Source organism: Rhipicephalus microplus, chromosome 3, assembly GCF_043290135.1.
Source record: "Rhipicephalus microplus isolate Deutch F79 chromosome 3, USDA_Rmic, whole genome shotgun sequence".
In the NCBI taxonomy this organism is placed as follows: domain Eukaryota; kingdom Metazoa; phylum Arthropoda; class Arachnida; order Ixodida; family Ixodidae; genus Rhipicephalus; species Rhipicephalus microplus.
In genome coordinates, this window is record NC_134702.1 from 71,357,403 (window position 1) to 71,383,622 (window position 26,220).

Below are 26,220 nucleotides of genomic sequence, written 5' to 3' on the forward strand. Positions count from 1 at the left end.
TCCCGTCATTCCCTTGCATCGAGCAGCTCACTAGCACCAGATTTTCCTCTAGGTTTGATTGTGAGGAACTCTATGGCATCATCCTCGTCTGGTCCGCTATTTTGACCTGTCTTGCGCCGCCTATGGTCGATGGAATGATTGAATAGTCGGTGTGCCATTTAGAAAATAGTTACAGTGCCTGGGAAGCCTGTACGGGACAATGATATTAACGAAGACGAGCACCGACTTAGAACTAAAGTTTATTGGGAAGAACTTGTGAGCTGTTCCGGCAAAGAGAGCGTTTTTCATCACACGCTCTGATTTTTATAGTACGCTGTCGTTTTTTCATAAATTGGTTGTTCTTCGCAATAGACTTAAGTTGGAAGTAAGCGCTCATCTTCGGTAATCTCCTTGTCACGTGTCTTCCCTTGCGCCGTTATCCATCTCGACATGAATAACTGTTGCAGATAGCCGAGACATTACTTCCCGCTTCCATCAGCACGTCCCTCTGCCCCCCCCCCTCCTCGCCTACCTTAGCGGACCCCATAAGTGGCTGCGCTAGGCGCTTAATATTTACAGTGCTCACGAATTATAGGTGGCGCGCTGCATGATTCAAGATGGCCTCCATAGAAAGTTCAACGAGTACATTACCATAGGTATAGATAAGACCTGCGGGCATATACTGCCCATGCCACTTTCACAGGTGAACTCATGAGCTCCCCCGAAATGGATGTGAGCCCATAGTTTGTTTCCCCAAAAATAAAAAGTGCTAATTGCTCGCCACCCAATTATTTGCCGCCTCAGTGTGAAAGGTTCTATATACTTCAGTCCCAATACCCTGCATGAACGATGCTCTATGAAATTCTGCGACTGCTACAAAGAAAAAAAATACATGCACTAGAACTGACGTATGAACTGAAGGGTATTTGATCCGAGCATGACTGACGTCTTTGCCGCAGTGATCGGCCGCTAGTGAGTAGCGCCATCACTGATGCCCAGGACCAAATGTTTCACATGTTGATGGCTTGCAAACACATAACGGCGTCGTCATCACTTGCACAGTGAGAAGCCCACAGTTACTCCTTCAACGAAATGCAAGGCCCCACCACAGTGGCCTAGCGGCTAAGGTAATCCGCTGCTGACCCACAAATCACGAGATTGAATGCCGGCTGCGGTGGCTGCATTTTTGATGGAGGCGAAAATGCTTCAGGCCCATGTGCTCAGATTTGGGTGCAGGTAAAGGGAACAGGGTAAGCTCTATACTCGCCAGGTATTTTAGGCGAAGTTTATGTAAACTTTTATCCACAACAATAAACGATACAAAAAAATATGTTACTATAAGCGTAATAATGAGTCGTTCCTCTTCATACCGAAGTAGATTTAGCACTCAAAGTTGTAATGCTGAAGTTCTGTAACTTTTTTTTTACTTCAGGTGCCTAATTATCACTCTATAATAGCCATTAGATGTCCTGTCGCAGAACAGCACTTCCTCACACGACAATAACTCAGCTTTAGCATATTTCCTATTACGTTATCTAAATGCTGGCCGAAACCTACTGTGATTGCGAAGCAAAAAAAGCATGTGTACAAAAAATGGCATTTTGAGATAATCGCACTCAAAGTTCAAAATCTCAATTATTTCAAATTACAACAAGATAACGGCAAATCAACGAACTTTTTCAATAAGCATCAGCCAGATACTTATCACCTGCACCTTTTTTATGTGCATGCGTGTGTTTAATCGTCTCGCCGGGCGTGCCTCAATTGTCGCCTGCTATGCAGACGCGTCAGCAAAGTACTGTCGTTGCAGTTCGAGGATGCGTAGGCGCTGTGCGGTGCAATGCCCTGGCAAAATTTTAAGATAGTGCAGCACATTCATGTTGGTTATATTGCTAGCATTGAAAGTGAAGTGAACACATCATCAAGAGTACATATTTAGAGTGTTTGGAGCTTGAGGAAAACATTTTTTGGGGGACGCGCTCACACACTAGAATCCAACGACTCGTTATGCTTTTAAGTTTTCCACGGAGACATTTAGCAAGTAATTTTTGATGAGCTGTAGTTCCAAATAACTTGAATTAACAGCCTCAACAACATAAGCTGGAAGGTGTTCTTTATGAACCGATCGTTCACCATTCAGTTGGGCTTTGTTGAAATGCAGAAAGTATCGGAGCTTTCTTGCAAAGGCTCTTGAATTGGTCGGTGTTTTTGATTTCACGTAAAAATATGTGGACCAGACCGCTTTTCGCATGCCCACCAAGTTCGCTTTATTTTTTTTTCATGGCCCAACGATAATACTTTTGGTGCTTGCGAATTATGACACAACTAAGACGTCGCCGACCAGAAATAGCTTTCCCGATAGAAAGCTTGTTGCCTCTGCTTTCTTTAGTTTTAGCAGTTCTAGGCCCATTCTTTTCTGAATGTGCAAAATTCACTCCATCTTGCATACTGTAACTTTTCCGTATTGCTATAATGCTTTAATCGCAAGGAATTCCTTGCTACGTCAGTATGGGGGCCTGCCAGGCTGCAACACAAGTTTTGGAGTATGACATTTTTACAGAGACAATCGTTGCACTAGCACAAATATACTACCAATTCTGGTTCTGAAGAGGCCCCATGCAGATGAGAAATAACGGAAAAAGAAGAAAATGACTTTTTAAAGTATTTTCGCTTAACATGTTTTTTTCAGAACCCCAGGTGGTCGAAATTGCCGTAGCCCTTCGCTAAGGCGTCTCTCATGAACGTATGATAGTTTGGGGATGTTAAACCCCACATATAAATCAATGAAATCAATGAAATGAAAGCATTTAACACCCCATTCAGTGGCATTTGTGTCAGCCTTGCTTAGACTAGCCGCGAGCTAGTCGCACACTGTACTCTGGTGTGTAGATTCGATCAGAACAATCGAAACATGAATATCGAAGAGAATGCACATGAATGTTTTTCGCAACGACGAATTATTCGACGTTGCGCTCTATATTATCCCCAATAACTGCGTTGCATGCAATTCTCAAGAAAAACTATGCTTTTATTTTGATTTCGCTCAAGGATAATAAACGTGTAAAAAAACAATAATGTCCGAGGCAACGTGAACTGTCTGCTCATGAGTTAGCCGCTTATCCTTCATTATCACTTTCACTATCTGTGCTTTTACAGCCTTCTATGTGCAATGTAAAATCCTCGTCTTCAAATATGGTTTCTTTCAACATCACGTATATTGAAGTATTTGAAGAAGTTTCTCCGCCGAACAGTCTTGATTACATCGCGTCGCCATATTATCTGGGTGCGAAGTATACGTTTCGCTGATTTTGCTTTCAAACTGGCGAACACGCAAATCGCTTGCAGTGGGCTGCCATTTATCGAAGAGCCTACCAAAAGAAGCGGCGCAGCGCTGATCTATTTGTGATTGTTCAGTTCTTATTGAAGGGCAAATAACGGCCAAACCCGACTTCCCACGTGCAATTTCTCGAGATTCATGCACTTCAGAAGCACTGACGAATGTTGTGCGCAAGTAAAACAGGATGAATTTTAACCAAAAGGTCAGGCGATGACAATTAACTAACCTTCAAGGCTGCAGAAAACATCACGTAGCTGATATGTGTACTCTGAGGAGTATCATTGAAAGCGCTAGTTTCCACCTGTTCTTCGCGAGAAGGGCGCGCCTCAAACGAGTGATCTGTGTTTATCGTGTCACGGAGTGCCCATATTGTTTACTGATGCAGAAAACATACAAAGTCGTAGCGCCCATTTCTCGCTAACGCGTTGATACGGAGGCTAGTACAGCCAAACAAGGGTGCGATTGCCTACTGCTGCCGTACTGACCCACCTCGAGAGGATGCTCCTGAAATCTCCTTGGCTTGGCAGTGCGACAGTCTATATACATTGCCAATAATGGTGGACTGAAGCTTGCGCAAGCTTCCAAATCATGATTACTACGATGACACAGTTATTTTGAGAAGTGCCTCACCACCCATTCTCAGTTTGTTATTCACAGAGTTTACATATGATCATGAGAGACGCCGTAGTGAAGGGCTCTGGTAACTTCGACCACCTGGAGTTCTTTAACCTGAACTGACATATAGGTCGATATATTGTACACGGGGCTCTGCCATTTCGCCACCATCGAAACGCACCCACCGCGACTGGTATCGAACCAGCAGCTTTTGTGTATGCAGCCCAGCTCCATAAGCAATGCTCTACAGTGGAGAACTGCTGGGGTCTTTATGAGATTGATGCTGTCCTAGGAGCTTAGAGGGTAATCATGAGTACGTGCGCCGTTTTCAAAAACAAAAAAATAGAGGTTGATAAGCTACTCCGAAGAGTGGTTAATACATGGGTCATGTACGATGGCCGAAATAAAGGTAATTGCGTAAAGCTTTGGGCGCATTGTGCTAAAGCTCTCCATATTGCTGCCAGCACGTAGTGGGTTGACAGCAAGAGCGGCTCTAAATCTGGAGGAAAAAAGAAGATCGCCTTCTTCTTTGCTCCAGAGCCAGCCACGACTCACGCATCGTCCTAGTGCTAGCTACCTGGTGGTTTAATAAATCCCCCAGTACTTGTGACTCATCGTGACAACTGGTGGAAGTGCTGGGTAGTCTCACGGATGCTGCAGACCCCCCCAGGAAGCCGCGATACAAGTCCAGTGCCAGTCAATACTCCCGTGCATCGGACCAGCCGCCGAATCAGGGGATTGCCTCCGGAAGCCGACGATACTGCTCCCACCACGTCGACAAACATGACCAGCGCTTCGGTGCAAACCTCGGCGACCGGCACGGGAAGCACGACGTCGAACCGCTACACGTTGGAAAGCCCACGCGCACCGGCGACGTTCCATGGCTCGGAGCACGAAGACGTTGAGGACTGGTTGGCGGATTTCGAGCGCGTAGCCGCCTTGAATCAGTGGGACGACGCGGCGAAACTGGGTCGTGTCTACTTCTATCTCGAAGACGGGGCACGTACGTGGTATCAAAACCGAGAGGAACTGCTGACGACGTGGCCCGAATTCTCTCGTAGACTTCTGCAGACGTATGCCAGTGCTGATCGCCAAGAACGAGCTGAACGAGCTATTCTGGCCCGCGTCCAGCTGCCAAACGAAACTGTGACCACGTTCGTCGAAGACATGACGCGCCTCTTCCGACGGGCCGATTCAAGAATGACGGAGGACAAGAAGTTGCGTCACTTGATGCGCGGTGTCAAGGACCAGCTTTTTGCCGGCCTCGTGCGCAGCCCTCCGAAGACGGTCGCGGAGTTCTTGTCCGAGGCCGTGACAATGGAAAAAATGCTGCAGCAGCGATCCAACCAATACAACAGGCAAGTCAATGGCATGTCTACTGCCGACATTTTCACCGCCACTAGAACCAACAACGACTATCTACGTGAACTCATCCGTGGTATAATACGTGAAGAGTTACAAAAGGCTGGTGTAACACCTCATCCTACAGTAAACTCTATTACAACTGTGATCAAGGATGAGCTGCACCAGGCCCTCCGGGACACCTTGCCTCATGATACAACTGTGCCAGCTCCTGCTGAATACCGCCGTGAGACAACCTACGCAGAAGCTTTGAAACGCCCTGCTGCATCGCCGCCATTATTCGTCCATCCTGTTCCTGCTGTTTCACTACAGTCAGCGCAGCACATGCCGTGCTACGAAGGCACGTACACGGCACCACCGTTGGCCTTTGTCCCTGGTGCTTCTGTCGCCCATCGTTCAGTGCAACCAATTCAGTACATCGACGATCGGCGCACGTCTCCTCGAAAGTCTGATGTTTGGCGCACACCTGATCGCCGGCCTCTGTGCTTTCACTGTGGAGAAGCTGATCACTTGTACCGCCAGTGCCCATAACGCCGTCTTGGGCTTCGCGGCTTCTCTGCGTACTCACCGCCACCCCGTTACGGCCAGAGACCGCGCGACATCGAAAACTACCTCTCCCAGCAGCATGCACCACCATCTGCCGGGCGCCAGTCGCGCTCGCCATCACCGAGGCGATTTTCATCAACGCCCCAGCGGTATTCTACCACACGGTCTCCCAGCCCCCGTCGGGAAAACTAGACCAAGCGACCTCTGGGGGCGGGGTCGCTGAACGTCGAAGCGCTGAAGACCTCCCATTGACGCAGAACTGTACGGAAACCGGTCCGACATCACATACTGCTGCAAAGGATGGCCGACTTTCACTCGACATAGCAGTGACAATTGATGGTTGTGCAGTTAATGCGTTAGTGGACACCGGCGCAGACTATTCCATACTGAGCGGGAAACTGACAACGCAGCTGAAGAAAGTCATCACGCCGTGGCATAACTCGCAGATTCGGACAGCTGGTGGCCACGTCGTTACTCCACTGGGTGCCTGCACAACTAGAGTACAGATTCAAGGGTACACATTCGTAGCAAGCTGCCTTGTTCTACGCGAATGTTCCCGTGACGTCATTCTGGGAATTGACTTTCTACAAGAAAATGGAGCTATCATTGATCTACAAGAGCGCCGCGTCACGTTCTCAGCCCAGCGAGCAATCAACGTGCAAGATGGTGGAAGGCGTGTCGACGTACTCCGTATTTCTGAACAGAGTGTGACGCTTCCTCCACGAACAAGTGTTCTAGTCGACGTAACATGCTGTGGTTTGGGCGATGGCGATGTGGTGGCTGAGACAAATTTAGAACACCTCCTGCAGCAAGGCATTTGTGTAGCTAGAAGTGTAATACACCTTCGTGATGGTCGATCTGAATTGCTCGTAACCAACTTTAGCAACGAGCATCGACATCTTTTCCGTGGCACTTCGATAGCGTTTGCCCACGAAGTAGCAAACGTCACCAACTGTTTCACGTCCGAAATAGTGGATACCGCCGACACGTCAATGAGTAATATTGACATCAATCCTGATCTGCCCACCGTTAACCAGACTGCACTACGAGCGCTTTTGTTCGAGTTCAGGTCTTGCTTCGCAACTTGCTCAAAGATCCGCCAGACGTCCATCACTCAACACAGGATCATCACGTACGAAGACGCACGTCCGATACACCAGAACCCCTACCGCGTGTCGGCCAAAGAACGTGAAGCAATACGTACGCAAGTCACCGAGATGCTTGACGATGGCGTTATTGAACCATCTAACAGCCCGTGGTCATCTCCAGTCGTACTTGTCAAAAAGAAGGACGGGTCGCTACGCTTCTGCGTCGACTACCGAAAGCTTAACAACGTGACGAAAAAGGATGTCTATCCGCTGCCACGTATCGACGATTCGCTGGATAGACTTCGTCGTGCCCATTATTTCACTTCTCTCGATCTCAAAAGCGGGTATTGGCAAATCGAAGTAGATCAGCGAGACCGTGAGAAAACAGCCTTTGTGACTCCAGACGGCCTATACCAATTTCGAGTGCTCCCTTTTGGCTTGTGTTCAGCACCGGCAACTTTCCAGCGAATGATGGACACTGTCCTCACAGGGCTCAAGTGGCAGACTTGTCTTGTCTACCTTGATGATGTGGTGGCCTTCTCTACCACGTTTGAGCAGCACCTTCACCGTCTGCGCAGCGTGCTGGAGGCTATCCGATCGGCGGACCTCACACTAAAGCCACAGAAGTGCCACTTCGGCTATAAAGAACTAAAATTTCTTGGACATGTAGTTAGCGCCGAAGGAATCCGTCCCGATCCGGACAAGCTTGCCGCTGTTGCCGAATTACCAGCTCCTGTCGATAAGAAAGCCGTCCGGCGCTTCCTTGGTTTGTGCGCCTACTATCGCCGATTCATTCATGGCTTTTCACAGATAGCAGAACCTCTGACTCGTCTCACAAGGGACGACACGCCGTTTGTCTGGGAAAATGAGCAACAAGCAGCTTTCGATGAGCTGCGACAGCGCATGCAATCAGCGCCCGTTCTCGCTCATTTCGACGATGATGCTGACACGGAGGTCCATACCGACGCTAGTAACATTGGGCTCGGTGCAGTGCTCGTTCAGCGTCAAGAGGACATCGAAAGAGTGATAGCCTACGCCAGCCGCTCTCTATCCCGTGCCGAGGCGAATTATTCCACTACGGAGAAAGAGTGCCTCGCAGTCGTGTGGGCAATCACCAAGTTCCGCCCGTACCTTTACGGTCGTCCCTTCAAGATAGTGACGGACCATCACGCGCTCTGTTGGTTGGCAAGCCTGCGTGACCCTTCAGGTCGGCTAGCACGGTGGAGTTTGCGGCTGCAGGAATTTGATGTCACCATCGTCCATAAGTCCGGCCGTAAGCATGAGGACGCTGACACACTGTCACGCGCACCCCTTCATGTCGTCAGTCAGGAAGCAGAGGAAGACGAAGGCTTTCTGGGCGCTGTTAGTGCATCAGACTTGGGCAAACGACAGCGAGATGATGCAGAGATTCGTCCAATCATTGATCATTTAGAGGGCCAGGGCGCAATTATACCACGTCATTTATCCCGCTCGTTGACGTCGTTCTGCCTACGACACGGTGTGCTGTACAAGAAGAACGCTCGTTCGAACAATCGTGCTTACCTCCTGGTGGTTCCTCGAGACATGCGAGACGACGTCCTCTTCGCTTGCCATGACGAACCCACATCCGGTCATCTGGGCTACTCAAGGACACTTGCCAGAGTGAGCGAGAGGTACTATTGGCCAGGACTTTCAGCAAGCGTAAAGAAGTACGTAAAGAGCTGTCGGGAATGTCAGCGCCGAAAGCAACCATCTGTTAAGCCAGCTGGTTCACTTCAGCCCATTGAAGCACCCTGCACGCCGTTCGACCAAGTCGGCATGGACATTCTCGGGCCATTTCCTATGTCTGCGGACAGCAACAAATGGGTGATCGTCGCGACCGACTATTTGACACGCTACGCTGAAACCCAGGCGATCCCACGAGCCACGGCTTCTGAGGTAGCACAATTTTTCATGCGCCACATCGTGTTACGACACGGTGCTCCTTCCAGTGTAATAACCGACAGAGGGACGGCATTCACGGCGCAGCTTACGGACGAAGTTTTCAAACTGAGCAACACCAGACACCGAAGGACAACTGCGTACCACCCGCAAACCAACGGACTTACTGAACGACTGAATAAGACCCTCGCAGACATGATCTCAATGTACATCGACGTACAGCACAAAACATGGGACCGGATCTTGCCTTACGTGACCTTCGCGTATAATACCGCCGTGCAAGAGACCACGCGATTCACGCCATTTCGGCTTCTCTACGGCCGCGAAGCGCAGACCATGCTAGACTCAATGCTACCGTGTCAGGACGAAGACGAGTTGGCAACAGACGCCGAAGAACTCGCAGAGCGTGCCGAGGAAGCCCGGCAGCTCGCGCGACTGCACATCGGCCAGCAACAGCAGGCAGACACACGACGCTATAATACCCGCCACAGAGAAGTGTTTTACAGCCCCGGAGATCAAGTTTGGGTGTGGACGCCCGTCCGCCGCCGTGGCCTTAGTGAAAAGTTGCTGAGCCGGTACTTTGGCCCATATAAAGTGTTACGCCGCGTCAGTGACGTGAACTACGAAGTAGTTCCGGACTCAACACCCCATGCACGGAGCAGGACACGGCTGAGGCCGGACGTCGTTCATGTGTTGCGCATGAAGCCATTTATTGCGCGTTGTTCGTAACTTTTCCTTTACCGTACAGCGTTCTTTGTGTTTTTTGTTTATTTTGTGAACTTACTTTCTCGTTCATTGACGTTTCCTATGTTGGCACGCTCTTCAATTTTTACTTTCACTTCATCCGAATTTCCTTTTTTTTTTACGTGCCTATGTAGTAGCATCGCGGTGCTGCTATGTACTTTCCTTTCCTCTTTTTGGTACTTGTTTTTTTTTCTTTTCGGAAGGGGGGATAATGCCGCCAGCACGTAGTGGGTTGACAGCAAGAGCGGCTCTAAATCTGGAGGAAAAAAGAAGATCGCCTTCTTCTTTGCTCGAGAGCCAGCCACGACTCACGCATCGTCCTAGTGCTAGCTACCTGGTGGTTTAATAAATCCCCCAGTACTTGTGACTCATCGTGACAATATTAACCGACGCAGGCATAACAGCTATGCTCAGTCGGATTATGGTGGCTTCATCTATCACTCCGTTTCAGAAATGACGTTAACCAGCCCCGTCAACGTATCCACGTCCACTCGACTGATGGTAACTAAATTCCGAAGTGCGTGAATTTCAATACTCACTGAATGTTTTCTGTAAATACCGCAGGTGGGGTATCGTCAGCCTTCGGCCATATATAATAGCTCGCAACGAGAAAGCCGCGATTGGGCTGCTGTATCGGATTGCTTTTTTCCAGGTCCTCCTGCAGCCTCCTGAATGCCTGTGTAAAAAAATAAGAGTTGATTTTGTCTCTCGAATTGAACAAATTAGTGCTCTAGCTCCTTTAAAAATGTATTCAAAATCCGCTTCTCAAGTTAACCGCGATTTGTGTCATTGAGACGGACACCACGGAAGAGTTGCAAAACACACCGACAGCAGCATGACAATGACGAGGCGAGTGTAGTGCGCTCCTTGTTCTCAATCACGTCCAGGATGACGTACTCGACTTCCTGGTAGCAGTGTCACAGTAATGCGGTTGAGGTATCGAAGCCCTCAACCTCCTCTGACGATCACGGAGGCACCAAGCAACTACTTTTGGCTTGAGCTTGACCAAGCCACGATGTTATGCGATGACGTCACAAATTCTGCGACCTGTTGAGTCATGATCAAGTCATATAGGGCGGCGTCAATACATTGCGATTTTATCGCCACTGTTGTTTTGAAATGTTCGCGCAGGTAAGCGGGGACAAAGAAGAGAGCACAAACGGGTGCAAAGTGATGGCGGATAGTTGAAAAGGGGCCCTACGGTCCTTTTTCTACAATCCGCCGAAAAGCTTCATTCAATAACGTTCTTCTGTCCCGAATCAACTGCCGCAATTTTTTTCTCTAGAATTTGTCAAGCATGAGCGAAGTTGATCTGTCGCACGCTGTAAATGCTTTCTCTTTCCTCCAGTCCCGACGAGCGCGCTGGCAGCTTATTTAATATTAATTGATGATTGATATGTGAGGTTTAACGTCCCCTAAACCACCATACGTTTCTGAGAGACGCCGTAGACGGCTCCGGAAATTTTGACTACCTGGGGTTCTTGAACGTGCACCCGAATCTGAGCTCACGGGCCTACAACACTTCCGCCTCCATCGGAAATGCAGCTGCTGCAGCCGCGCTTCAAACCCGCGACCTGCGGGTCAGCAGCCGATTACCTTAGCAGCTGGACCACCGAGGCGGGGCAGCTAATTTAATAATATCTAGGGATTTATGTCTCAAAATTGAGATATGATTATAAGAGACGTCGTAGTGGAAGGCTCCGGAACTTTTGACCATCAACGTGCACTGACATCACACAATGCATGGACTTCTAGCATTTCGTCTCATCGAAATGTGACCTCTGAGGCCGGTGTCGAAACCACGACCTGCGGGTCAGCAGCCTAGTACCTTAACCGGTATGCTACAGTGGGGGGACCGTTGGAAGCTAAGCAGAGAGGATTTGCACGGCAGAAACACGCTACGTTACGCGTGCGTCGTGACCTCGAGTACTCTCTCTTTTTCTATAAACGCGAGGCTTACTTTTCAGTCTGATCGTGAGCACACACGTTAGAAAGCCTTCATGTGCGCACATGAAGGCTCCCTATTTGCTCATTGAGCCTTAACACACGTGGTAATGTGGCGGCATCTCTTGGTGATCAAAGGAACTCTGAAGCTTGCGACGCCCAAATCAACCAGTGACCGTGAACTTGGGTACGCGACATCAAATGTGGAAAGGACTAGTTCTGGCTGCCATTGAGTATCAGTTGTAAATTCTCGCCGACGTGTTGTGCCCTGATATTTCGCTCACGTGCTCTTTAGACCTCGACTACCGAATGGCTGAGTTTTGCGACCATGCTTAAATACACACATCTCCCCGTAGGAGAACTCTGATAGCACGTTCGTACACAGGATTCGTTATTTTTAATTTCAGACCCGCCGTGGTGGTCTATTGACTGAGGAACGCGGCTGCTCAACCGCAGGTCGCATCGAATTCCAGCTGCGACGGTTGCATTTGCGATAGAGGGGGAAACTGCTTTAGGCCCGTGCACTTAAATTCAGGTGCAGGCTTAGAAACCTAGCAAGGCCAATTTTTCCGGAGCCCTCCACTACAACATTCCTCATAAGATGTCGTTGTTTTGGGACATGAAAATCCAACAATTATTAGGATTTTGGGGAAGGGGTGCCTCTGTTGAAGGGCTATTGTTCATAGCTAATACCGATGCGCTCCTATTGAGTGACACCACACGCAGCCTCGCTTTAGGCACCTGGACCAGCACCAGCACCTTGTACTGAAATCTTCAAGGATGAATGGATGGATGGATGTGGCTGTACCCTTTAGATCGGGCAGTGGCTAGCGCCACCAAGCCGTAATACCTAATGAACCAAAAACTATATTCATTTTTTCCTTAAACAGTGAGTTTGAGGATTCGTACTTTGCAGTGAAAAGTTTAATTTTCACTCGTGCCTTGACTTTAGCCACCAATCAGATAACCTCCTTCTAGTTAAGTCTACCCGCTTAAAGTTTATTTTGCCCTTCCGGTCCCTAAGCCCCAGTGCTTTGAAAAACTCTGCGCCATCATCCTGAACTATAGGGTGAAGCCCTTTACAGAACATTATCAAGTGTTCGGCAGTTTCTTCTTCCTCTCCACACGCACTGCATACTGTGTCTACCCCTTCGTATTTGGCCTGATATGTCTTGGTTCGCAGTACTCCCGTCCTGGCCTCAAACAGTAGAGAACTACCCCGTGTATTATCATAGATCCTTTCCTAGGCAATTTCCTGCTTAAAAGTTCGATAGATCTCTAGTGCGGACTTCTTAATTATGCCCATTCTCCACATGTCAGTCTCCATTTCCTTCACTTTCTTCTTAACCGATAGTTCTTTTTGGTTTGGCCACCTGCTGTTTTCTAAGTATTTACCAGTCAACTTCCTGGTTCGCTTCCTCCATTTTGTATCGACATTCTTCAAGTACAAGTAGCTGAAAACCTTCCTAGCCCAACGCTCTTCCCCCATTTGTCTCAATCGCTTCTCAAATTTTATCTTGCTGCTAGCTTCCCTGCCCTCAAATGATGTCCATCACATATCACCTTGTACTCCTTAATTTGGTGTATTCCCGTCAGCTCCTAAAGCAAGCCTACCTATTCCACGTTGCTTAATTTCTAATCTTGCTTGAACTTCTGATCTCATGCACAAGACCGCATTGCCGAACGTCAGCCCAGAAACCATGACCCCTTTCCATATTCCTCTCACAACATCATACCTATTGTAATTCCACAGTGCCCTATTTTTCATGACTGCTGCATTCCTGTTACCTTTAGCCGTCACGTATATTTCGTGTTCCCTCAGATACTCGGTCCCATTGCTTATCCATACGCCCAGATATTTGTATTTATCTGTAATCTCTAGCGTGACCTCCTGTATTCTAAGCTCACTACCTTCGTTGTCATTGAAAATCATGACTGCTGATTTTCCCTTACAAAATCTAAAATCTAACCTATCTCCCTCATTACCGCAGATGTCCATCAATCTCGGCAAATCTTCCTTGTTGTTGGCCATTTGCACTATATCATCTGCGTACATTAATGCTGGTAGTGCCTGATCAATAAGTTTTCCTTGTTTGACTAAAGAGAAGTTGAAGCCCAGCCCACTTCCCTCTAATTTTGCCTCTAATCCTTGCAGGTACATCATGAATAATAAGGGTGATAGGGGGCACCCCTGCCTAAGCCCCCGTTTTACCTCTGCAGGCTTGGATACCTGTTTTTCCCACTTTATAACAACCTTGTTACCTTTATAGATACCCTTTAAAAGATTAGTGACTACATGTTCCACGCCCAGTGTGTCCAGTATTCCCCACAATACCTCTTGAACCATGCTATCGTACGCTCCCTTGATATCCAAAAATGCTAGCCACAGCGTCCTGTGTTCCTTTTCTGCTGTTTAGATGCACTGCGTCAGTGAGAACAGATTCTTTAAGAGCGCCTTCGAATTCTTTAAGAGCGCCTCTAGCGGGAGGAGCGGTAACTAGAGTGGACGGCGTCTCACAAGGAAGGAAGGGTCAAGAATTGCTGCTTTGCATCTGAAGTGCTGCAGGGCCCCTTTAATGCAAACTAGGATATTGGCTTCCCATGTTTCTTCTCTCACCCCCTCTGCTTTTTTCTAATTTCTCAATGGCACGCCTACCTTTTCCGTACCCTTAGCGCTGCGTATTCCTTGAACGTTTCTGGGTCCTCACATCGGCGGACGAGCAAGCTCTAGAAGGTTCTCGAAGGAAAGGGGCATGGTGATGCAGAGAGGCATCACGTGTCGCGGACGGCCCTCGAAACGTCTCGCTCTTTCCCCAGCCTTGGTTGTGCATCGCGCCGACGGAAATGATGAGAACTTTCTGGAATCTAGCGCGAAGGTTATTTAGCCGAGCAGCAGAGATAGAAAATCAGGAGAAGAATGAATTTAGCGCCAGTGTGCGTAGGGTCTTTCCGCCGTGTAGGCGAAGCCTTTTGTCCTCAATGACAAAGGAGGAGAAGAAGAGGATTTCCACCTGAGGGGTGAAGACTGGTGCTACAAGCAGAAGAGTGTGTCTACCGCCAGCGAGCGAAGACGCATTGCAACAGCTGCGCGTGGGAAGCCGACGTGTTACCGGCGAAGTTTGGTGCTTGGAGAGCGGCCAATTGAAGACGTGAGGTTTCCTGGAAGAGAAACTACGGTGCAAGTGCATCGACACAGCGCTGGACTTTGCGGGAGTGATTCTTGTAAGAGTATCATTCAGACTTTGCTCCAAGGACTTTGGACTGAATAAGTTTCAAACTCTTTAGTCTTTAAGTGTCTTGGTTGCTCGATGCATGTGATTGCATTGTAGTGCGTATTGTTGTTTCAGTCCGTTGTTTCAAATGTAGCTGATCGTACTGTGTAGTACGTTGTTTGATTTTTGACATATCGTATTCAACCATTGTCGAGTGAACATATTTGTATATCGTTTGATCTGCCATATTTGAAAATATAATTTTGTTTTGTTTATCAACTCTCGGCTCTGACTTGTTTTTTGGACCACAGCCGACGTCCGTTGGCGCGCCGAATAGGACACCTTCTAAATTGTCCGCGCTTTTGTGGTGCAGTTCGAGGCGCCGATACTTCGGCCCTTAAAATTAGCCCGGCGATCGCCTCCCTAATTAACGGGACCGGTGACACTAGGGTTCCTTTTTTATGTGTTTCACTTCATACCTTTCAAGAAATTGCATGCAATTATTGTGCCCTTTTCGCTTGAGGGACAACAGTACGATTTGGAATGCCTGCCTTATTTTCTCCAGCCAAATATTATCCTTCGAGAGAACTTCCTTTTAGTTTGTAGGCAGTCCCCTGTTGGCAAGCGTATAATCATCATCATCATGACTGCACGCACTGCTGGGCAAAGCTCTTTTCCATGATCCGCCAATCAAGCCTGTTTACGTACCACGCTGGACGAAATGCCAGGCGCGTTAACGTTCACCTGAATGTTGATAGGTGGTGTTTAAGGTCCCCAAACCACCATGTGAGTATGAGAGATGCCGTAGTAAAGGACTCCAAAAACCTTGACCACCTAAGGTTTATTAACGTGCACCCAAATCTGAGCACACTGGTCTACAAAATTTCTACCTCTATCGAAAATGCACCTGCCGCAGCCGGTATTCAGTCCCGCGACCTGCGGGTCAGCAGCCGAATACCTAAGCCGCTAGACCACCGCTGTGGGGCTGAGCGAAGCTTTTTACATCAAAATAATGGGAGACGCAAGCATGAGCCATGTGTTGATTTCCTCAAGTGACAATGAGTTTGCATATTTGTTTCGCCCATGTAATATCAAATTAAACGTTACTTTTTGGGAGGTGCACGTGTGCAGCTTAATTTACATGTCTTTCTTTTTACTTTCTTCCTATGCATCGGCTTTGTTTGTTCCAATTGGTTTTTTTAATAAGCCTTTCAGTTGTGAGACAGCGTTCATGCTGCACATGCTGCTTTTCCGTCTTCCTCTATAGCGCTGCGGCAACCATGCAAGTATTCCAATTAGCGAAACTTTCCATTCTACTGGACGCCAAATTCAAGCCGCATGGTTAGAGCCCGACATTACATCATCTTGATGTTCTTAGCCTATTCCATTGTTGATTCGTTATTTTACGAATATTTTCATAATATTTTCGTATGGGTATAGCGCTAGCTGTTGAGCTGAAGGTCGCAAAATGAAATAGAGGCTGCGCCAGCTGCATTTCGATGGTGCCGAAATGTTACAGTATCGGGTTTCTTGATTTACGTGCACGTTGAAGAGCCCCAGATAGTCAAAATATCTGGAGCCCTTCACTATGTCATCCGTCATACTTTAAGATGTAAGAATTATTCGGTTTTTTGACGTTAAAATCCATGAACAATTATGCAATAATTGTTCGCACTTTTGTGTGGATCATTGCGGTAATTTTTAGTTTCTAGTTTTCTTAGTTGTAAAAACATCTCGCACGAAGTCTCTTACTCTCAATACGCCGAACGCTTCTGCGATGATCATTTTTTCCTGGCTTAGTTCGCTTTTCTTGACACCGATGTCGAAGACGGCGTAGTGGTAGATTTTCTTCGACGTCCAGTACTCCTTAATCTTAGCCTTGCCAGCACTGCTGGAGATATCGCCTATGACAGCCGAGCGATTCCTGCAACGTATAGCAGGGATTTGAAAATTGAAATTTCCGGATATCGGCGCGTTCCCATCGTAAGCATTAAACACGACGAATATCTCTGCTTTATATATTAGTATCTCGCAGTGTCTATCTGATGCATGAACACGCGTAGAAGAAGGTATGACGTTCATTTTTTAGATTATTTTCGTTAAGTAAGCTATCAAATACACGGTCGCATGAAATGTGTTTTCCTTCCATACACCTCCGAAAAAAAAAAAACTTAAGTGACAGCGCCCCCTAGGTGCACGTGTAATAAACGTCAGAGACAAAATGTCGCGTTTAATCGAGGAAGACTTTGAGGATGTTATTACCTCAGTGCAAGAGTCGTTGCCTTAAGCGAGCTGTCTTATTTTTCGTTCTGCATAAGCAAGTTTTGGGCTCTGTATGCATTGCAGAACAATAAATATATACAAATATACTGATTATTCTGGTGCACAATTCTTTTTTTTCTTCACTTCGCAGGTGCTTTGGAACGATGTGGTATAATGCTTCAGCGTATGACACACCTCATTATGATAATACAGCCATTTAATTGAGGACCTCAGGCCAGCCTCCCTCAAACGTTTGTTATTTGTAGTTCTGATCTCGGTAGAAGTTCATCAGATAGCTGCCAAGAGCAAAAGTGAATGAACAGCGTCTGAAAAGCGCTGTTGGTATTTCTTACCGATTTCACACTAAATCGCATTTTTCTCAACATTATGGTATAGGCACCCTGTGCCACATACAAATAACATATGAAAACCGCATTCTATAGGTACACTTCGCCGATAATGTTTTTCTCAAAGGATTAAAACTAACTCACATTGACAATTACATTACTGTTTCAATCATTTATAATAATATGTTTGGTCTAGCATTTTAAAACCACGGTTTAATTCAGAGGGACTCTTCATCACATCGACTACTTCTAAATATAGGTGTATTCTCCCTATTCGCAGGTGCATATACTAAACACAAATGAAAACACATGCTTGTTCTTCGCAACGTGTTAGTCTGTACACTTACTTTTTGTCTGCACCCCTCCCCCCCCCCCCCCTCCAAGAAAAAAATTGAAGTCCTTCCAATGTGTGATGAGGGAAGGCAGGCAAAGTTGTTTGCTTAATCAAGTTACATTGGAAGCTATCTCTCGCCGTAGCTGTTTCTCTAAAAACATCGTCAGTTGCCCTTAGTTGCCACATACTGGTTTGTGCACATGAACTCCCTGAGCTCGGGCTTTATCAGACATTCCCTTCCTCAAATAGAATTGGAAATTTATAGATAGATTTCTCTGACGTCACTCAAACCACCATGCTTGTGCACCGTATGGAACACGCAAGGTTCGTGACGTCATGCGCTGGCGTCACTCAAACTACCTTGTTGGTGAACCGTATGGCAAACGCGAAGTTTGTGACGTCATACGTTGATGCTAAAGCTTTTAACATATTTCATTATTGATGAACGAAAGCCTGTAGCATTTGGGCCGCATAATTTTCACCCTGAAGCAGGTCAGGCACGATGGAATTATACTGGCTCTACATCATCAAGGCCACCATGTAACCAATTCATTAGGGAGCTGCGACCATAACGTCAAGCTATCTATAGCACTGTGTAGGGCGGTAACGTCGCAAGTAAAACGGCAATTGTACCCCTCTCTAAACGCCCCCTGATGCACGCTTTTTGCTGTCCTTAGTTTGAAAATGCCGCCAATGAGGCGCTTCAACGACGCCACGAGCTGGTGTGACTTAAGCAGTATCAATTTAGGTGCCTCGAAGACCGTGCCGCCGACCCCTAAGGATATGCGTGGCGACCATAGGTCAGAAAAACCAGTGGAGCTCACTTAGACCCTCTCATGAAATACATTTGGTGCTTTGGGCTCCCGCCGACTCAAACGCATTAAAATATTACTCACCCGAACTCACTCCTAAACTCACATCCTGCACTCGAACTGAGCCCAAGTGAATGCGAGCGAGCCGACTCATGAGTCCGTTAGCCTAAATTACATTTTTCGACCAGGATGCCAATGTTCTATAAAGCACCAATATCTCACGTAATTGGTGCCCTTACCTGCGTTTGATATAGTACTTCCGAGTACTAATAATTTTGAGTAACTAATAATTTTAGTACTTCCGAGTACTAATTATTTCGAGTGCTCGCAAATCAGGTCATTTTTTACGCAAGTATGACACCCTAAGATATATTTTGATCAAGGACTGCCCGGAAAGAAACTGAATAAGGATGTCGAGTAACCCCCTCCCCCCTATGTAATCCTTGTCTCTTATCTATAAATATTGAAACTATGTATGGACAAAACTGCTTTAGAATACGTGTGAATCGACATGAGTATAAGCGTTAATCCACGTAATTCCATGTTTACTTCCAATCAGTTGGAGAATATGCCCTTCAATAGTCCCATGTGTGCTAACTCATACCATTGGGAGACCATTTTTCACGATACGCCCGACGCGTATACCAACGTTCTTTTTGTGCCGTGCAAGGGTGAAATTGAACTTTCCATGCCATTGTCCACATACTCGATCGAAAGCGGGAGCAACGTATTGAGATGTATATGAGCTGGCGAAAATTGAGGCAACAAAACAGTAGCCAAAATTTACCCAACCGCCTAAAAAAGTAGCCAAGTGGCTGCAAAGTAGCAATTTCTGGCAACCCTGCTTGCGAGCATAGTGACAACGTGCGCATAGAACTGAAGAAGTAGGCGTTAACCGTAACGATGACCTCGGTCATTAAATGCAGGGTGGCGATGTAGCGCATGCCCAAGTGCTTTGACCCAGTATGATGGTTCTGTTGGATGTGTTACCGTAAAATTTGTCTATATCACTTCTTTTTGATCATTTCGAGGCACCTTAAAAGGTTCCTGATCGTCCAATTGGTCTTCGCGATCATTATAGCTACTGTCAACACCTCCTACAGTAAAATATATAGTCGATGGAAATTTGTATTATTATTTATAATAGCCTCAGGGCCAAAAGGCATTGAAGGGGGAGTGAGTAAATACATAAAAAATACAAATAAAACAGTGCAATTAATACAAATAAAACAATACAATAAAAGACAAATAATATCAATATTTCTGCAGAATATAAAAAAATAATCATTTAGAAGATGTAAAAATGAACAGAGGGAATAAGTATAGGTATACAGATTTTCCTGGTTATACAATGTTAGCTAATGTTTCGCGAAAAGTTTGAAGTCAGTGATGGTTGCGACGTTCGAGGGAAGGTGGTTTCAATCATGATATGTGCGGGGAATAATTGACCGAAAGAAAGTCTTAGTGTCACATGACGCCATTCCTACCTTATTGCGATGATCAACACGGTTTCAAATGTAGAGAGGCTGGAGTATGGAGTCATTATGAAGTGTCGGGTGATAGGAGATTTTATGAAACAGGGAAATACGGGCAATTTTTCGTCGGTGAGCCAATGGAAATAGTGATCAGTTATTTTTCATTGAGGTTATACTTGCAGTGTGGTTGTAGTTAGAGAGGATGAACCTAGCAAAGTTATTTTGTACTAGTTCAAGAGAGGTGATGAGGTTAGCATGACTTAGATTCCATATGACAGATGCATACTCGAGTTTAGGGCGTATGAGAGACTTATAGAGTAGTAGTTTTAAGGAAGAGGGTGCTTTGGAGTAGTTAGGTCGTAAGTAGCTGAGCATGCGATTAGCATTGTTGATTACGTACCCTACGTGAGTTGTCCAAATTATGTCATTTGTGATGTGCACGCCAAGATATTTATAAGACAAGACGGAATCTAAGAGGACGTTGTTTAGATGGTAGGCGTTATGAATCGAGTTAGCTCTTGTACGTGCATTGTCTTAAATTTCTTAATATACGGTTCCGTTTCCTAGTGTTTGCACCAATTAGCTATAATATTTAGGTCAGTTTGAAGTGTGTGAAATGGAAAAGGGCAAACGACTTGCTCGTTCGGAAAGCTGATAGCAAAAGACGTCCTTGTCGAGGTGCTCGCCACGTTGATCAACTCCTTGATGATCGCGTTGCTGTCGTCAGTGAACGTGTCTCCACCGCGAACATAAAAGGGGATAAAGGCGTAGTCACAGGGTTTGAAGTTGATCGACTGGTAGTCCAGCTTGTGGACGCCAAACGTGCAAAACAGCGGAGTCTTGCCCATTGCGTGACCTGATGGACACATGCAAAACAGGTATGCTTCACTTAGATGGCATGATAAAAACACCTATCTTCACTAACGCGATTCATCACTAGCGGCGAAGCACTCGGTGTCGTATACCAGTGCGTCACCATACGTCACCCGCACGTTGCCACTGCTAATGTAAACTGAGTGACAAAGAGTTTATATATACACAAATGTACTTGCCTGGTTCATCTGACTGCTCATCGATCTTACTCTTCTCGTTATAATTTCTATATAGCCTTGAAATCTGGATTACATTTTGAAATACTTGTTACTGCTTTGTGGTTTGTGAAAATTAGAGCCAACCGTTTCTCGTGTTCACCTAACCAAAAGATGGCGTAAACAAGGTTTATGCATGTTTCTCGGATGATTGTTTGTTGTTTCCAATCATATCAAGTGCATTGCAGAGCGCAGCGATACTCCATATACTGCGAAGCCAGTCGCGGTCCATAATGTATACGATGAAGTCGCCGACTAGCATAAAGGGTCTGTGCTTGTACTCGGTTACGTAATCGTAATCGCAGCATACACACGCATGTCCTGCCTTTGAGATGTAAATGCTCAGGACTTCTAAGAGCTCCGACTCAAGCTCTTACAAAAACGTTTCCTCAGAGTTTCTGATTGAAGACAAACTTTCAGGTACGACATCTTTCAGATCCCACTGTGCACATCCTTCAAATTTAATGATGGCCAGATTAGCTATATCCGGGTACATGGTGCCTTTCTTTGTTATTATACTTCATATTTAGCACATTTCAGGAGCGTTTTGAACGTTTGATATGACTTTTGCCTGAGAATTTTCAGTCGTGATCACAACATATGCACTTGCTTCGACAATAGCAACAGTTTTCTTCACACCATGACAGCGGACAGTGAAAGTGTACGACAAAGTCAGGTCCCAAGTTGCGTCGGCCCTGAAAATTGGCTAAATAGTATGATGCAATCTTGTCGTGTAGAGGTGCAATGGTTCACTGTTCTCTGCGATAAAGGCTGTACGCTACTGAATGTACCGCATAGACGAGCCTCAACGGACTGACGCATTGAACTTCATTGCTAGCTACGAATGCGAAATCTCATCAAACGACGCGAGAAAAAGAAAAGAATTGACTAAATTACTCAATATTTTACATATATCTGTAGCTAGTAACCGAATAATTTACAAATTGCGTATATGTGTAGTTATTCCTTTAGCCCTGTTTTTCGTGCGCTCTATAAACTCATGATGAACCGATACCTACTCAAACATTGTTATGGCTTCGAATAGTAATGAATAAATTTCAGGAAACGTAGTAATAAATGTCTACAACTTTGATAGCAAGGACTATTTAATGCGTTACTATTTAACGCGTTACTTTACAAGCAGCTGGCATGCCATCATAGTCTGAGACGTTCAAGGTAACTAACCGGCAGAATACTCTGTCGAGCCAGGCATCTTTCTTATAATCACTGTCAAAAGAAGTTTTGAAGGAATAGGATGATAGCAGTGAACGGGAGCTTACGCGAGGAAAGACCTAAACGAGATGATCCCTGGACATACTACAACTTCACTCGTCAAATATCTCAAACGGGAAAAGCAGAGCATTCCTGCATGTATACCCCTGGGGATGAAAAAAAACAATAATAATTTTACTCATCTTCCATACCGCTCAAATATCTTACTTGCAATGAACATGATGGGGTCCTTATTCTCTCTTGCAGTAGATTTCGCTGACTGCACGCTTGTCCAGTGTATTTTTTGTCTGTCAATGTTAATGCCACTAAACATTAAATGCATGCAACTTCTTAGCAACGCAGACGCCCATAGTAATCTGTATCGCTCGTATTTGGGGTTTGAGTGTAAGGGTCGTAAGCGCATATTTGCCGGTCTCCTACTCATTGACAGTGTGTGTGAAATTTTCTCGCCTCGAAGCAACATCTGTGTATCACGCATCGGGCTCGATTCTCACCAGGTGTGCAGGGTAAAGAGTCGGAGTCCGAAACCACCGGACCGTGGGCCGAATGTGGCTCATGGGGCACCACGATGCGCCCTCCAACACGACGTCACACGTCCCCCCCCCCTCCCCGGCTCTCCTTGCCACTTCCTATCCCCGCTGCGAAGTCCCTATCTCGACTGTAGAGAAGCTCTCTCGGCATAAGACAAACATGATTTCTAATAATGTTTTGTGCACTATTTTCATTATACAGTACTGCTTCTCTCTGCACGCAAAGCCTCACCTCTTTCCTACCCATATCTCGATTTGCCGGCTGGCCTCACCATAAGGGCTCAATGAAAGTCCAAACTCCCCCTCAAAAAGTTGTAAAAAAGTTATTACTGTGTCTTAGATTTCCGTAACCTGGCTCCACCTGTGCACTGCTTTCATGGTGTGATGTTCTCCTCCTTTTATTTCATATTGTCTGAACAAACTGCTGCTCGCTTTCTTTCCATTTAACAACCTTGACCTGCGATACGTTAGCACCAATGTGTACTTTCCAATTACATGTAGCACAGAAAGCGAACTATTGAGGCTGAGATAGCATATAAGTCACCAAACGGTTTATGCCACTTATGAACTATTTTGCGGATGCTCGAGGTGTTTAATGTCGTACTTGCATACATGTGATACATTCATTCTCGTTTCTAAGAAAAGCTACGCAAAGCCACAGAAATACACTCACTGGTAATGATAGGAGGAGAGGTAGATGTCGTAGCCTTAGGAGTGGGAAAAGTAGGAGGCGGCGAAGACGTGGTTGGAACAGGAGGCAGTGTTGTTGTAGGGGGCGTAGGTGCAGGTGACGGTGAGGGAATCGGTGGAGGCGTCGGACGTACAGGCGGTGGCGTGGGCATAGGAGGCAGTGTCAACCGGGTAGTCGGAGTAGGCGGAGGAGGTTGTGTGGTAGCAGGAGGCAGTGTGGACCGGGTAGTCGGAGTAGGCGGAGGAGGTGGAGGTGGTGTGGTAGCAGGAGGCATTGTCGACCGGGTAGTCGGAGAAGGCGGAGGAGGTGAAGGTGGTGTGGTAACAGGAGGCAGTGGTCGCTGGGTAGCCCGAGTAGTAGGAGGAGTTGGAGGCAGTGGGGGCCGGGTAGCCCGAGTAGGCAGAGGAGGTGGAACAGGTGGTTGCATTGTCGTAGGAGGAGGTGTGCGTGGGGGAGGCGCAGGCGTTTGGGGACGTGTCACTGTTGGAGGTACGGGATGAGTAGGCGGTGATGAAAACGTCGGTGGATCTACACCAGTAGTACTCTTGCCAATGTCGGTATTTATCTCCGTTGTGCTTATCGGGGACCCACGTGATGTCGGTTCTGGCGCCGCTGTGTCGAAAGAACAGGAAAAAATGCGGGGATCCTTAAGCTTTGCCTTTAGGAATAGAACGCGATAACGTTACACCGTACCCAGTGCGCGCCCAGTTTAAAATGGCTTGTGTCAGTGACGCTTTCGCATATAGCTGATCACTGTAATGGGTAGCATGCTTCATACTGCAGGCAATTGTACGCGTGAAATCTTTTTGAACTTGGCATGCACGGTCTTAAGTAAATACGCGCCATTAGGTTTGTCCCTTTCCCAATGCGTGGCCCGCTTTAAACCATGAAATAATGATAATCACATGCTCTGACACCTGATCACATTGTAAGCTTGTAGCACGCATATTTACAGCAATATTACATGTTGCATTGGGAAGCGTGTACACACGTCTACGTCTAAAGCATGCAAGTTACTTTCCTTGTATTTCCAAGTAGACGAAGTTATTTTCACTGTATTTTCAAGCAGATGAGTGCTTCTTTGGTAGAACACGCGGTTGCTACGCAAACGACCCCGGTTCCATCCCGACTCCTACCTAGATATTTTAAAAACTTTATTTGCAGCATTCTCAAATTTTCGGTCATGTACGAGGTCATTTTTCACTCACAACCAACAATGTGGACGCTGACGCCGTCATCGACACCTGCATTTCTGCGACATAAGCTCTATAACGCTATTTCGATAACACAGAACAGTACATTGTGTTTGCCATTCGTGTGGGTGCAGTAGCACAGAACGAAAGCTGCTAACCCTATCTGTTTTAAAGACTATCTATCTATCAATCTACCAATCTATCAATCTACCAATCTATAAATCTACCAATCTACCAATCAATCAATGTACCAATCTATCTATCTATCTATCTATCTATCTATCTATCTATCTATCTATCTATCTATCTATCTATCTATCTATCTATCTATCTATCTATCTATCTATATATCTATCTGTCTATCTATCTATCTATCTATCTATCTATCTATCTATCTATCTATCTATCTATCTATCTATCTATCTATCTATCTATCTATCTATCTATCTATCTATCTATCTATCTATCTATCTATCTATCTATCTATCTATCTATCTATGCGCTTGTCTGGGTGCTCGTGTGATATCCTTCGTTAACTTAGGATGAACCAAAATTGGTGCGGGAGGGTAAGATGGTTTGACGAATAAAACGCGGTGGTCCAGACATGAATATTGTCACGTAGTTGTCGCGTGCATCGTGAACCGTTTCCCAAAATGCAGTGCCGCATTCCTGGGACCAGATATGTGCCGCTGGTATGCGAGTGTGTGCCACGGGTGATGCACATTTTATATCTACCTAGAAACGATGAGAAAACACAAGGGTAATATTAACACTTGAGCGTAAAATAATAGCTGACTTAGACAGCGTTCACCCGGCGAATGCAAATAATAAATGTCAGTGTCTCCAGCAAGAATCGAAGCCTTCCATACTGTGTGGCAATGAAGTTTTCTAATATATATATATATATATATATATATATATATATATATATATATATATATATATATATATATATATATATATATATATATCTTGTGCGCATTGTTTCTGCGTCCCATCTTTTCATCTGTACATACTCATCATCACTAGTCAAGCTTAGGTTGTGGGGCACATACTCGAGACAATAAAGGAGAGTCTTGAGGGTACTGGACGCCATCTTACAAGTGGTGGAGAGTGCTGCCCGATTCCTGCGTCCTCTCGCTCTCTCGGACAACCCCAGCGTCTTCTATAACACATCCCTGGAGCTCCGTTCAGGCCACCGCTTAAACAACCTGGGTTCGGTAATGTCGCAAGCCGACCAGCCCAGCGCAGCAGCAGTGCCACTGCTCCCACCGCCAAGAAACCCTTCTCCCCTGGTCACCAGCCCTCAAAAGGATCCTCCACTGTTCGCAGGGCTTCCGGGTGAGGACGTGGAAGACTGGCTCGAGGAGTACGAGTGCATGAGTGCCATCAACAACTGGGATGAGCCTGCGAAACTCACCCACGTTGCATTCTACTTGAGCGGCGTCGCAAAAACGTGGTTTTTAAACCACGCTACAGATTTTTTGACATGGCCCGCCTTTACGCGC

General features: G+C 46.3%; 1 protein-coding gene across 1 annotated transcript in view; it reads right to left on the bottom strand.

Moving 5' to 3' along the window:
• Positions 1 to 26,220, bottom strand: part of LOC142802828 (uncharacterized) — an 84,966-nt gene that overhangs the window by 24,528 nt on the left and 34,218 nt on the right. The window contains exons 5-6 of the mRNA XM_075887880.1: positions 16,500 to 16,671; positions 10,131 to 10,267 (exon numbers count right to left, since the gene is read on the bottom strand). Of these exons, the coding sequence (XP_075743995.1) occupies positions 10,131 to 10,267; positions 16,500 to 16,532 (170 nt within the window). The 5' untranslated portion in view covers positions 16,533 to 16,671. The remainder of the gene's footprint in view (positions 1 to 10,130; positions 10,268 to 16,499; positions 16,672 to 26,220) is intronic.